This window comes from Apus apus, chromosome 4, assembly GCF_020740795.1.
Source record: "Apus apus isolate bApuApu2 chromosome 4, bApuApu2.pri.cur, whole genome shotgun sequence".
In the NCBI taxonomy this organism is placed as follows: Eukaryota; Metazoa; Chordata; class Aves; order Apodiformes; family Apodidae; genus Apus; species Apus apus.
The window spans coordinates 56,455,980-56,469,495 of NC_067285.1; the positions used below are offsets into that span (position 1 = coordinate 56,455,980).

At 37.7% G+C, this 13,516-nt stretch overlaps 1 protein-coding gene across 5 annotated transcripts in view; it reads right to left on the reverse strand.

Annotated features, from left to right (window-relative positions):
* ZNF827 (zinc finger protein 827) overlaps window positions 1–13,516 on the reverse strand; it is a 106,007-nt gene that overhangs the window by 49,444 nt on the left and 43,047 nt on the right. For all 5 annotated transcript variants that reach the window (XR_007889331.1, XM_051617609.1, XM_051617610.1 and 2 more), the window contains exon 5: window positions 4,860–5,093. Coding sequence is in view for 4 of the 5 variants with exons in the window: in XM_051617609.1 (XP_051473569.1) it covers window positions 4,860–5,093 (234 nt within the window). In the remaining variant the exon portion in view is untranslated. The remainder of the gene's footprint in view (window positions 1–4,859; window positions 5,094–13,516) is intronic.

Consider the following 13,516-nt stretch of genomic DNA (forward strand, 5'->3'; position numbering starts at 1 on the left):
CAGTAACAAATCTAGCTACTTAGAAACTTGTATCTTTCTCTACCCTGTATTTAAAACATTAGAACACAACTTCACTCTAACAATTCACAATCAATTTCAATTCCTATTAGTTAAAAGAAAAAAGAAAAAAAAAAAAAAGAAAAAACAGAAAAAAGAGAATAATAATACAAACCCCACTTGGCTAGTAGTGGGATTTAGTCTGGTGATGTGTCTTGCCATGGCTTTTAGAGAAGCACCTGCTGCTGCCCAGAGCTTTCTAATGAGCTATCTAGAGACCAAGAACCAAACAACTTCCCTGTATTTTCGCTCCTCTGCCCATTATCATGGCCCTCTATGCAGAGATGAAAGCACTCTTGACAGCTCCTCTGCAATCTAGGTACAGAGACTCTTACAAAGTCCTGACAACAGCTATCTCCAAAGACAGCAGCCCAGCTCCATTCTAGCACTTCCCAGCACAGTCCACAAAGTTATGAAAAAGAAATATATAGAAAGTTAGTTTCTTTGTTCCCCACCTCATCCAAAGAATGCTGTAATTTACTTCTTCTTCACCACAGTAACAATAAAAGAAAAAATTGTCAGTGCAACCCATTTAACCTGGAAACATTTTGTGACTGCAAAGAATAATAGCTTCCTAGCTATGGACTTGTTTTTGCTGTTAATTTGCATTCCTGATGCAAGTCAAGCATAACGTCCCCCAAGCCTTAAAATGAGGTAAATCTGACACCACCTGTCCAGCCACACGCACACATAGATCATATACTACTCAGCAAACTTTTTAAACTGGTATTTAGCTCCTCTGGAAGTCTGTGCTGCTGTGACTGGTTTTGGTACAAGCTAATCTGAAAAGCCTTCTCAGATAGTCCTTCACCTTGCTATGCCCTCATGCATGATGTGCCAATTTTGGAATGGGAGTAGCATCAAGGTGTTCTGGCCTTCCTCCTATCCTAGAATTTTTTCTTTTTCTTCCTCTTTTTAAAGCCATGTGGCTTCAGTTACATGTAAGATATAGCATAAAAAGTTAACTACAAGGCACAAAATAGGAAACTAGCACAAACATTGTCAAGTGGATAAAGATTTAAGCAAAAAAGGAAAAAAAAAACCCACTCCTAATCCCCACAATAACCAGTTGTGCTGAAAGAGGAATTAGGTGATAATAAAAGTAGCTGATCAAGAATGCTTTCACAATCAATTATATACAACATTTTACTTCATGACCTTGGCACAAAAAATAAGTATGCACTAATTGCATCTGTTGATAACCCCAAATTATGACACAGTGTTGGTATTACAAGAACCACTATGTGACCTGAGGATTGAAGTACAAAATATCCAAAGGAACCGAACAGTGCAAAGGTCATTGCATTTGCTAGTGATAGAAAGGATATGTGCAACACATGGGGAATTAATCAACTTAATGAAAAGAGAGAGGAGGAAAACAACCCGAGTTACTAATGAAATGCAAAATGTCTACATTTCACAAATAAGATATAGCTGAAATAAAGGCAAATGTGATTCAGACAACATTTCTAGGAAAGATGGGGACATACTAATGTCATAGTTCAAGGCACCAGGGTAGAATATAACTTATAAAATGCTAGTACCTGGAATAGATTTTACACACCTCCAGGTACGTATTAATTTTTAGCAAAAAGGCAAAACACTGTATGCTTCTGAAAGGTAATACACGCCCAAAACATACTAGCAGCATGACTATTTCAACAGAAAATTAGTTTTTAGACTCAAACATTAGCACGTAAATGCAAATATTTGTTTTAAATTTCAGTCTCTCCTGAAACCTATCTTTTAATTTACAAGACTGAGCATATAAAACTGACCAGGGATCACTTAGTGCAACACTTAATTAAACATTTTGAGGAATAAATTAGCTTTTCCATGAAAAAAAATTGGTAAGAACGTAGAAAACTGGTTTAGGTGTATTTGAAATACATTGCTTCTATTTATTATAAGTAATTTTGTGCAATTATTTAATAGGAATTTAACACCTTGCAGGGATGACACCCTTCTAAACAGAGGTGAGAGCAATTTGCCCCACTCCACTGTCTTGTCAAATCTGCTTGCTTACCATTGGATCTAGTCTCAGTTAAGACTTAGTAATTGACAGAATTCACAGCTCAACTTTGTACATTCATATAAATCATACTAGTAATTTTACGTTCTTCTGTAAAGTACAGGTTGAAACACTGCACTGAGGCTCGAATTTTGCCTGTTAACCCCCAAAGACCATTTATTCCAAATGGATGTTGTATCTATTTTTAAATAGCAGAACAGTTGTTAGGAAGTTTTGTTTTGACTATCTGGATGGAAATGGGTTCTGCCTAGGTATGCCCAAGAGATACTAGCCTTCTTAGCTTGAATAATCCTTTGGAAGAAGTGTGACTAGGAATCAAGTGACTAGGTAACAAGTTCATGAACAGTGAGGTAGAAGATCTGAATCCAAGTGGAATACAGTGGAGGAAAAAACTGGTATGAAAGGGCATAGCATCTCCAGATAAGTTCCAACTCTACCAAAGTAATATGCAGGGTAATCACCTGATCTTAATCACTGGTTGTGTGCTGCTAGAAGCGTGCAAGTGTCCTGCCAGCTTTTTAGCTTAATGAGAAGACAGAGCGCCCTGTGTAGTAGAACTAAAATAGACACCTGCAAGTGATGTTCCCATTTCTGTACACCTACCTCTACCATGACAACAGTAGATGTTCTACTACAGTAAAATATGCTTATTCTTCTAACTTTTCCTAGCCTCACAGTAGTTTCTCCTCCCTCCATTAGAGGGGCTGGTGATTTGCTGTAACTCTCTTACAGTATGCACCAGTTCAAACTAGCTCCAAAGCTGGAAAGGCCTTTCACTGCAGTTAATAATCTCAGCAAAGAGCCAGCAACACAGCATCTCTGTTTGGGAAAAAAGATTTCCCAGTGAAAAATATAAACCAGTGTATCCTTCACATGTAAGGAGACAAAAGGGTCTATGCCTAAATCCCACGTGGCTGCAACAATGAGCAATATTATTGCTCAGGGGTAACAGCAGCACGTACATCAGAAATGCAGAAAGCAAAATACTACAATGGTGGAAATCCCTTGCTGAATTTCTATGCAGTGCAGGTTTTGGTAATGATCAATAATGAACTGAGCATTCTACCAGGTAAAACATTCAAAAAAACAAGAAAGGGCTATTGATCTTTGATATTCTGCTTATATTTGTCCTACACTGAACTGTAACTTTGTGTTTTCCTCCTTTACAGTTTCTGCCTTAGATGGTGATTCAGAAAACAGTGTATGTGATAAACTTAGTATAACCCCACCCACTGGCTGATTCAGGAATACCAACTGCAGCAATAACGCCTGAGTAAATCCTAGAGTAATTCTTTACCCTCTAATCTATGGATTAACCAAAAAGACCACTATAAGCAAATATTGCTCACTCAGAGATCATACGAGAAATGTTAAATGAGTGTATTTCTTACTACAACCTTTAAAGACTGGGAGCTCTCAACGTAAGTGACTGAAGATTTGACCAAGACATTATACATGCCAGATTTTGTACATACGAACAGATATTTAAGGCACAAATATTCTAATATAACAGTCTGTAATAAAACTATTTAAACACTATATAAACTCAAACCAGTTACCAGCTGCAACAGTGCACTATGTAAATACTCGAATGTTTAGTATCTGGGAGTCTGTGAAAAACTGGTAAACTTCTGCTCTGATCAGCTTTTGTACTTGGGAAACACTTTTTGCACAATTAAGATGAAAGACTTGCAAGTAAATTATTCAAATTCTTCTGCAAATTAAAGCGTGCAGGTATGAACAGGAGTGAAGTAATTACATGTTAGAATTTATAGGGGAGATCCTACTCAATTTAAGTATTTCAGGTATAAATTTCAATTAAAATTCAATGTTAACAATATCCAATCAAGGAAAATAATGTCAAATAGGTTTGGCAGGGATGTTAGAAGTTACTACATTTTTAAGCATTTCCACTGGCACCTCTTCTGTGACTCTGGTATACATAAAAAAATAAGTCTTGTCCAGTTTTGGAGAAGTCTTAAAAATTAACTAATCCAGTTTAGGTGTGGATATACAAAGCCCAGCCTCCCAGACTGACTTTCACATCTTGGTCCTAAAAATTGAAGCCAAATAGGAGTTCAAAGCCTTTTTGTCATTCACCTGTTCCAAGCAGAATTCAACCCTTTTACTTTCCCTGAAAGTTAAACCTTGATTCTGATATAATCAGCAGAACATACATTTTTATTTGACTACTTCCAGCTGTAACAGTACACATGTGTATAGACATGCATACTGTCTACTTGTCTGGCAGACAGGTATATTATTAAGGCAATGTAGGCAAGTTCAGGTGGTCTCCCTAACAGCAGAAAGCTGGCTCAGATAACACTGTTGTTTTTTTTAACAGTGTATCTAATAATTTTGAGTACAAGATACTGTAACAAACAACAAACAGGCTTTAAAATTCATCATTTATAAAGCTGTATCAAGTATAGTTCATTACTGACACACATTCTTGCTGATGTTAATGAAGTGACACATGAATAAATTGGTATTAACGTGTTTTGGTATATTTTAAAAATTACAACATCTAAAAGCTTTAAGGCATTTCTTTTGAGTTGTCCCATAGTTGTCAATTTGAAAACCACAGCACAGATAATTAGATATTATGGCAACAGACCAAACTGAAATGTCTTGTAGATGAACCTGTGTAGACAGACCTTTTCAATTGTTCCTTCACTTGCTACTAAAGCTAAATACTTCTTCTGCAAGGCAACCCTGCTGGCATGCATTAAAAAAAATGAAGTTGAATATTATTAAATTAATTATCTACCTGAGAGCTTCATGAGGAGCTCAGATGCTGCCTTGACTGACATATCCTGCCTCATCACATTTGGCTGTGCTTCCTGTGGCTTGAGTTTCTCCTCAGAGACATTTGGAGCTGAGGCTTTGGATTCCTGGCTGAACACATAGCTGGACTGAGACAAGGCTGAACTTGCAGCTTCTTCATCCTTAGGCTCCTCTTTCACTTTAAATTTAGGAGTCAAGGGTTCTTTTTGATTTGCAGCTGTCAAGAGAAGGAAAGAAGTGAGAATTAATGGGGTATGTAATAGATAATCATAGAGCAGCTAGTAATAGGAAGAAACCATAACCTGAGCAATGGTAGAGCAGGTACTAGAAGCAAGCATGTCAAACAGTATTCAAGAGGTAAACAAACGTCTGCATCTTTTATACAAAGGGACAGTTTCAAAACACAAAAACTTCATGTACCAGAGCTCAAGAAACCATTCTCCTCTTACTTTTTTTTGCCCCTGCTCCTCCTAAAAGCATTTCCCTGGTGTTTGGTTTGTAGGTCTTCGATAGGCTTTTGTGGAAGCTTAAAACATCATTTCACTTAAGGGTAAGCTTGGCAAAGCCCATGGTTACTACATATTGAGTTCTTAGAGTATGGAGAAGAGGCAAGAGATGAAGAGCAGAAAGATAGGAAACCTAAGAGAGAAGTAAAAGGGGAAAAAAAGGCAAATCCTTTGAATGTAACACTTAACAATTTTGTTTTTTGTCTTTCCAATAGCCCACAACAGTGGTAGGTTCTTTGAGCTGTGTTTGGTTGAAGGGATAAAACCAAGAATGCCTCTTAAACCCAAGCAATATAAATTCACAGCAGACTGTGACAAACAGGAGGCTAAGGAGGTTGCACTATTTTTCAGCAGCTCTTCTTATAATTCTTTATGCTTGGCCATTAAGAGACAGTTCCTCCTCTGTCTCTTAGTGGCTTTTTCTTGTTCAAAATTTCACTTTAAATTCCCAGTAACACACAGCAGATGACTTGTTCAGAGGCCCAAACTTTGATGAGTTTACATCTCTCACCTGTGTAAACTTCTGCCCCCACAAATATGATAGAGCATCATTGCCATTCTGTTATCTTTCTGAGCTCTCTCAAGATTTACCTCACTACCTGTCCTACATATTTTCCTCCTCCTACACGACAATCGCCTTCCTACCCTCATGACTTGCAGATGAGCTCTGTCAAATTTCACCCTGACCACATAAGAAGGATGTACCCCTCCACCCGTTTCACAGGCTGCATCAGGGCATTAAAAGCCAACATGCATTGCCTGCTACAGTGAGATGTTCATTTTACAAACCTGTTTCATGAACAGGAAAAGGCAAGGGACTGTCATATCACAGGAATGATAATATCCAGCTGAAGGGGCAGGGTACTAACAGGTCAAATCAACCCAACAAAATCTGGCAACATTCACTTCCTTAAGCCCTTGGTTTACTTTGTCCTCCTCCTCACTGCTTTTACCTGCTCTCCAGCTCCTCACTTTTCTGGCTTATTTCCTCAGAGATTGCCCTTCTTGGCAGTTCCCCCAAAACCTGATTCCTAGAGAATGTGTATTCCTGCATCCCAGTGTGAATTGCTCACCATCTCTCAGAGGCCTCAGCCCTAAAATATGGGGTACAATTGCCATCTATATTGCAAATAGACACTTCCATTTGCTGCTCTGAGCTTTGCTCATTTTCACAGGGTTCATAATTTTGTGGTTTTCTTTGTGTTTTTTTTTTTTAAATTTTTATTTTTTAAAGCTACTAACTGCATAACCTTGTAAAACAACACTTAGATCTTTTCAATTTATATTCCAGGGTTGTTTGATTTTTCTCCTGTCTTACTGGCTGGCAAGCCAATACCAAAGAACAAGCTTAAAGCAAGTGGAATAAAGAGTGTACACATAAGCAACGCGTACATACATACACATTGGTGTTATTCACTACTTCAGAAATTACTTTACCTTATATGTGTAATTTTTAATATGACCTATAAGTCTTAAGAATTGTTTTTACTTCTTTTAAAAAAGAGGAAAAGCAGAAATATGAAATGCTAAAGCATGCTTTCATTCACCAAAATACAGGTTAAGGCTCTCAAGCTCATCTTAACTTCACCAAGGCACTTACAAAATAAATAAATGAATACATCTATCTTTACCCAGGTGTACATCTTCCTAGCTCAGTCTCTTCTGGGGTTTGACCCAGGGTGAAAACAAAGACCCACACCTTCTATGCAACACTGCCTTCTGCATTCCTTCTCTTTTACAACATGCCACTCGAGCTGCTACTGATATGAAAAACACCTCCACCAGGAGCTGAGTGCAACTGAGAAAGAGCTGAATTTTTGGAGAACCAGGAGAAAAAAATCTTTTTAATTTATTCATTTCAAGATCATCTTAATTCAAACTGTAAAAAAACCCACAAAAACCAACCAACCACCACGAAAACACAAACAAAACCCAAACAACCAAACAGAAAAACACAAACATGAGTCGAGTGAAGACGTAAAGACAACACACTGAGAACAACCATGAAGCGGGGCAGAAAAGGAACCAGGTAGAGAAAGCACTATTGGTCAGGTCACCATACACTTCTACCATTTAAAATACAGAGGTGAAACTCACATACACAGATCAGTGTAAGTTTGTAACCATACATCATAGTCCGTTATAAACCAGGCTAAGAACAATGTGAAAAAATCCATATACAAATAGAATCACTGTAACAGAATTCATATCACAACTTTAACCTAGGAATTTTTTTCTGAGTCAGATGTTACAGTATGCAGTGACAGATGCCATAAAGATTCCCTCACCACCAGAAGCAGGATGAAAGGTGGTGCTTCTGGAAGAAACTGGCATTCGTTAAACACTCATCACCAAGCCAAAAGTGGGCAGCCAGTTTGACCCAATCCAGGGGCAAGTGTCAAGTGCCACCTCTATGCTCTTCATCCCACAGTATTCTCATCTCATCTGCTGAGATAAAGCTAAGTTCTAATAGCTCAGAGAACCAAAAATTCAAGGTCGGTCACATCAGTTTGAATAGTTTCATGATAACGACACATTCAGAATGACTTGAATGGGCATCCATCAAGCTTTCCTACGCCTCACTTTTCCTTTCTGTCCCTACCCCACACATTAGCTGTCCTACTGTGACAGTACATGCTGTTATAAGCCATTGCTCCCTCACACTTCTGAGCCACCACCTAGGATAATAATGCTAAAACTGTGTTAACAACAAATCTGCCAGAACAACATCAGCCATAATCTAAATGAGCTCTTAATGAGATCTGTATCCTCAGTTTGTCCCTGTGTGTCTTGTCTACAAGACATCACCTGTGAGAAACATAAAACATGGTCAGGGCCCCACAGTCCAGAGGAAATTCTGAAGACGCAGGATTACATGAAGGGGAAAAGAAACCCAGACTCTTGTTCTTACCTATGTTTGCTGGTTCTGCCTAGTTTTGCTGCTTTGCTTTGAAGAGCAGATAGAATTAATAAATTATTAAATAAGTAGGGGTTTATTTCTTTAATTAACTGACAGCACATTCCTTGAATTGACCAAACTTTCCAAAACCCAAACATTTTAATTGTATACAGATTACAAAACCTGAAGAGTTATTTACCTCCTTTTTCTTCCCCCCAAAACCAAAATCAAATAAAATCAGACAACTGTTGGGTCAGGTTTAACCCAATTGCTTCAATTAATGGGGTTTTTGCTCTTTCTTGAAATATACTAAAGCAGACTCCAATCTAAATGAATCCTAAGCAGAAGGACAAACAAAGGGAGAGGTTGTCGAGCCTACTGGATTCATACATTAAAACTAGAGAGGAAAAAAATCCTCCCAAAACCAAAAAATAATCCTAAAAACAACAAAAATCCCCACCACTCTTGCTTCTATTCCATATTGGATCCATAGTTATGGGCAAAATTGCTAACACATGGGAAATAGCAACTATGATGCATCTACTAGTCATATCATGGAGAAAAATAAACAGATGTAAGAAAAAACACTGCAAATAAGGGAAATAAAAGTTGACTGAGACATGCTTTTAAAAAAAAACACTTATGCTTGAGGAGCATTTTAAAAATTAGAACTAGACAAGGATTAAAAAGATGATGTTGAAGTCTATTAAAGTATATTTGAACTACAAAATTATTACTTTCCAGAAGGAATAACATCCTCTATCTATATACAAAAATAGATACACATACATACACTTAATTTGTATTTAATTTACATTCATTCTGAAGTGCAGTGACAGCAGACTGAAGGATGTGTTGCCTGCAGACTGAATTAAAAAAAAATAAAAAAATTAAAACCCAAGCATTTTAATTTCTAAACACACACTGAGGGAAATAAAAAACAAAACACCCAGCAAACGCCAACAGGGAGAAGTCTCTCAAGCAGGGCTGATAATTCTCCATTTGCTCCATCCCACATCCCCCCAAAAAACAGGTCAAAGCAGATTCCAGACTGCAGATTTTTATCTTCCTGGCAAATGGAATAATTTGATCCATTTGGCAAAAGTAGATGATGAAAGCTATAACACTTTTCTCAAACTGCCAAATGACACAAGAAAAGCTTTGGGAATCTGCCACTAATCTGAAACACTCTGATAGAAGCTGCTAACTGCACCAGTCCACTTGTGAGGATTTCCAAATGCTAAAAAGGTTTACAACTGAGAGAAGGAAAAATGGGCTGATTGCTTCAAACCAAGTTCAATGTTACAAGCTCCAATCAGCAAGGAGTTGGTCACTGCTCCATCTGCCAGAGCAAAGAACACAAGAAAGGAAAAAGGAATCCACAACAAAAATGTCACTACAAAAGAAGCCACAAAAAAGTCATCTACAGAGGCTGGATCGAAAGGAACAGTGAGGAAAATGCCACAGTGCATCACTGCACCATCACATTATTTTACAAGCGATGCCTGACTACAGCTACGAATATGAGAGAGAGCAGGCCAGTCACAGCTGAGGGAAAAGGGAAAAGTGAGCACATGCCCCAAGAAGTACAGCAAATTGACTGGGTCTCCTTGAGATCTTGCAGGAAAGCCTCCTGTTGTGATTCTTCTCAGAACCACCATGGCAAGAGAACTGTGGCATGACCACTCCCTCAGCAAGAAAGGACAGTGTTTTAACCAGGTTCTACTGGAGCTAGAGCACCTGAATGACATGAGGAGCCTTTTGCTCCAGGTGGTAAATTGTGAGCTGTAATGGTTAAAAGAAACCAAAGACCTTTGACAGATCAGTTCAGCAGTATTTGTAAGACATTTCCTCCATGCTGGACATCATTGGCCTGAAGGCAGCTGTGGTCAATACAGAGTATGACTTGACTCTTCTACTGTTTTTGCTCTAGTAATCGAAATGTGCAGGTAACTGTTGGCATACATGGAGATTACAGCTTAACTTGATGACATTTGAGAACTGAGTAAGGGTACAAACACTGCAGAAGCCACCAGTGAGCTAACTGCTTTGCAAGAAAAATCTATGCAATTGGAACCTGTTGGAGAACATTCAGACTAAAATCCAATTGGACTGATAAATTATGTTCAATTTACTAAACTTAGAGGCTGTCTACACTGTGAGTGGCCCAAAAGGAGACATACTCATCTTCTGGCAGGACAGTCTAGCTGGTCTTTCATTTCTTTTCAGTACCTTCTGTCCTGGAATATTAATCTGTCCCAGGGCACCTCATGTTACTTAACTCTCCTGGGAGTGCTAACTCAATTACACCTCATTTTCAAAGGCCTTTACTCTGCCCTCAGCCAAATAAACTAACCTATAGGGCTTCAAGGAAGGGGAAGGGAACTATCAATGAAAAAGCTATTTAAGACTCAAAGGTGCTCACGAGTATGGAAATTTCTTCTCTCTAAAAAGACACAGAAACAGAGAAGGAGAGAAACACCATCAGAATGACCTTTACATTTGTTTAAGAAAATAAAATCCAAACCAAACAATCAGAGATGATTGAACTAACAGTCTTCAATTTCTATTTTAGACAGCTGTAACAGAAAAGCTCATGAACTAGGACTTCTGCCCAGAGTAATGGGGTAATCAGGGAAGCAAAAGAGACATCAGTTTAGTCTAGTCTTCTACTCCAAGTGTAAGAGTTTGTGTAGATATTAAAACTAAACTGGAAGCGCAGACCTGCTCCAGAATCACATTCAGAATACAACTTCTTTTAAGTTGTATTGGGCTGACAAAACAAAAAAGCTGTTTGCTATCCTGCATTTTAAATGACAGAATTAGAACAGACTACACTGCTTTATTTTACTAAGTTCTACATACTCCTTCAAGGTGTAAAACGTGATGAGTATGATTTTGAGGATGTTGGGAAAGTGTGGATGTAAGACTAGTAATTGCTGAAAAGAGACTATCAGGGTGGTGATATATCAGTGGTAAAGATTAATACAAGTTTTTATTTGCTAAAGTTTTAATTAGCCATGTTATTGTTCTTTTCCAGTTTTAATTTAAATTCAAGGTCTATAAGGTAATTTCCTTATGAAAATGTGAATCTGGATAGGCACTTCAAAGAGCTCTTGATGACCTCAGGAGTATTTACACCGACAGCAGCACTATGGAATTCACAGCAGTTTAAAATTAGGGATATGGCTCAATAATTGCCAGTCCTGTGCGCTTATATATTCTAATTGAAATTTTATATTCTAGCATAAACTATGAATCCTAAACATAGGCAGCACAGTCTTTTCTTTGGAACTTGCTGCACAAATACATCAATTATGATAATTTAATTGGTCATGCTTTTATTTTATTAAAAATAGCTGTTTGAAGAGTTCGAGCCAGTTAGTTCAGGACTGTCAATGGCCAAAGCTAAAACATTTCATATTACTTGTGCTACCTTTAAGGAATGCAAAGCCAAACAGAACAAATAATCTAAGTGAGTGCTTAGCTTATCTACTAATATTTTATATGTAGCTGTCTGACGATTTACTATTTCATTATTCCATTAACGGAATCAACTAATAAAACATGAATGCAAAGTCCAAGTACTTTGAACAGTCACCAAAATCCAATGGTGGCATTATTTTCCAAAATAAATAAAGGTTTGACTCTTAACACAATAGTGACAGCAGATACAACTTAAGCTGAGAGAAAACATGAGTTTTTCATTTGTTTACCATGGCTGGCCTCAAACCCTCAGTTTGTTATCTCTCCTGCCTCTTCTCTATTTTGAAGTTTTTCCATTATAGTAACTTGGGGAACATAAAAAGAAATGCAGAAGCAGGGCCCACTCTATTGATAATACACACCATCACAAGATGAAGAGGCATGATTCCTAGAGTAATGCACTTAGTGAACACAGAGGCAGGGGACGGAGGACAGCAATGAAGTATGCTTTACAATTACTGTTTCCACACAGAATTCTTTTGAGATCAATAATGCAAGAATCCCATTCATTCTGATAAGATTTATTTATTTTTGAATGCTATGAAAAGTAACTGCAGCACATAACATAGGCACAGTAATACCTTCACTGGAGTACACTGGCCATTGTAATTTGGATCACTGTGAAAGCCATTTTTTATTACAAAAGAAAACGAGCCTTAGAAGTGGGTGAACAGGCATCAGTGTTTAAAGAGATGTGTTGTATAATGTCTGCCACTGAAACCTTTGAAACAGGAAAAGCAAATATGAATGTAGTTACAATGTTTCGACGTGGAATTAATGGATTGGAGGAAGAAAACATTCTGGCAAAGCACTGATCCAGCAAAGTATTCAGGCAACTTTAAGCATTCAACAGCCCTGCCAAAATAAAAGGGGAGCAACTTGAAGGTAAAAACATGTTTAAATATTCTTCTGTTTATTTGTTAAAAGTCACCTGCTAATTGCCTTTACATACAATCAACATTTCCAAATTTAAACAAGATTTCAGAGAACCCTCTTAAATCTCTGGTGAATTAAAAGTATGTCCTACCTTAAACTAGGATCTAGAGAATGGAGTCTGGAAAAAAATTCAATATCTGTTCTTATATTTAGATTTACTTTTGGTGATTTGTGTTGCCTTATTTAATAAAACATGTAACTAAAAATCTTTCTGGCAAGCAATGACACAGAATTAGGGCTGAAGGAGTCTCAAAAGGTCACCCACACCAATATTTCCCAACCTCTTCAGATCTAAACCTCCCCATAGCCTTTCTGGAAAAAAGAAAAAAAAAGAAAAAAAAAAATAATCAGAGGTCACTTTGACCACTGTCATCACAATTCATTTCTGGCCCACTCAAAATCAGGTCTAACTTTGAATATCTGTACATTTTTTTCCCCCGTTTGCTTCTCTACAGCTTTCCACTTATTTTTGTTCAGCTGACATTTCTTGCAATTCCTTCTGGTGTCTTATGGTTCACTGACACAGATCTAGTCCATTCTACTGCTTACTATGTGATCCGCCAGGTAGTTATCTAACCTGTTTTTAAAATCCTCCAGTGGCAGAGACACCACAATCTCTCCAGCCAAACTATCACAGGGATTTATCTACCTAAACTTTTGGAAAGGTTTTCCTAACGCCAACTTACACCCCACAGCAATGCAAACCTGTTATTTTTTGTCCTAATTACTACGAATCACCAATATATTACTTTCTTCTCCCCATGACAAACTTTTTAATACACTGAAGGCTTATGACTCTCCTCAGCCTTCTCT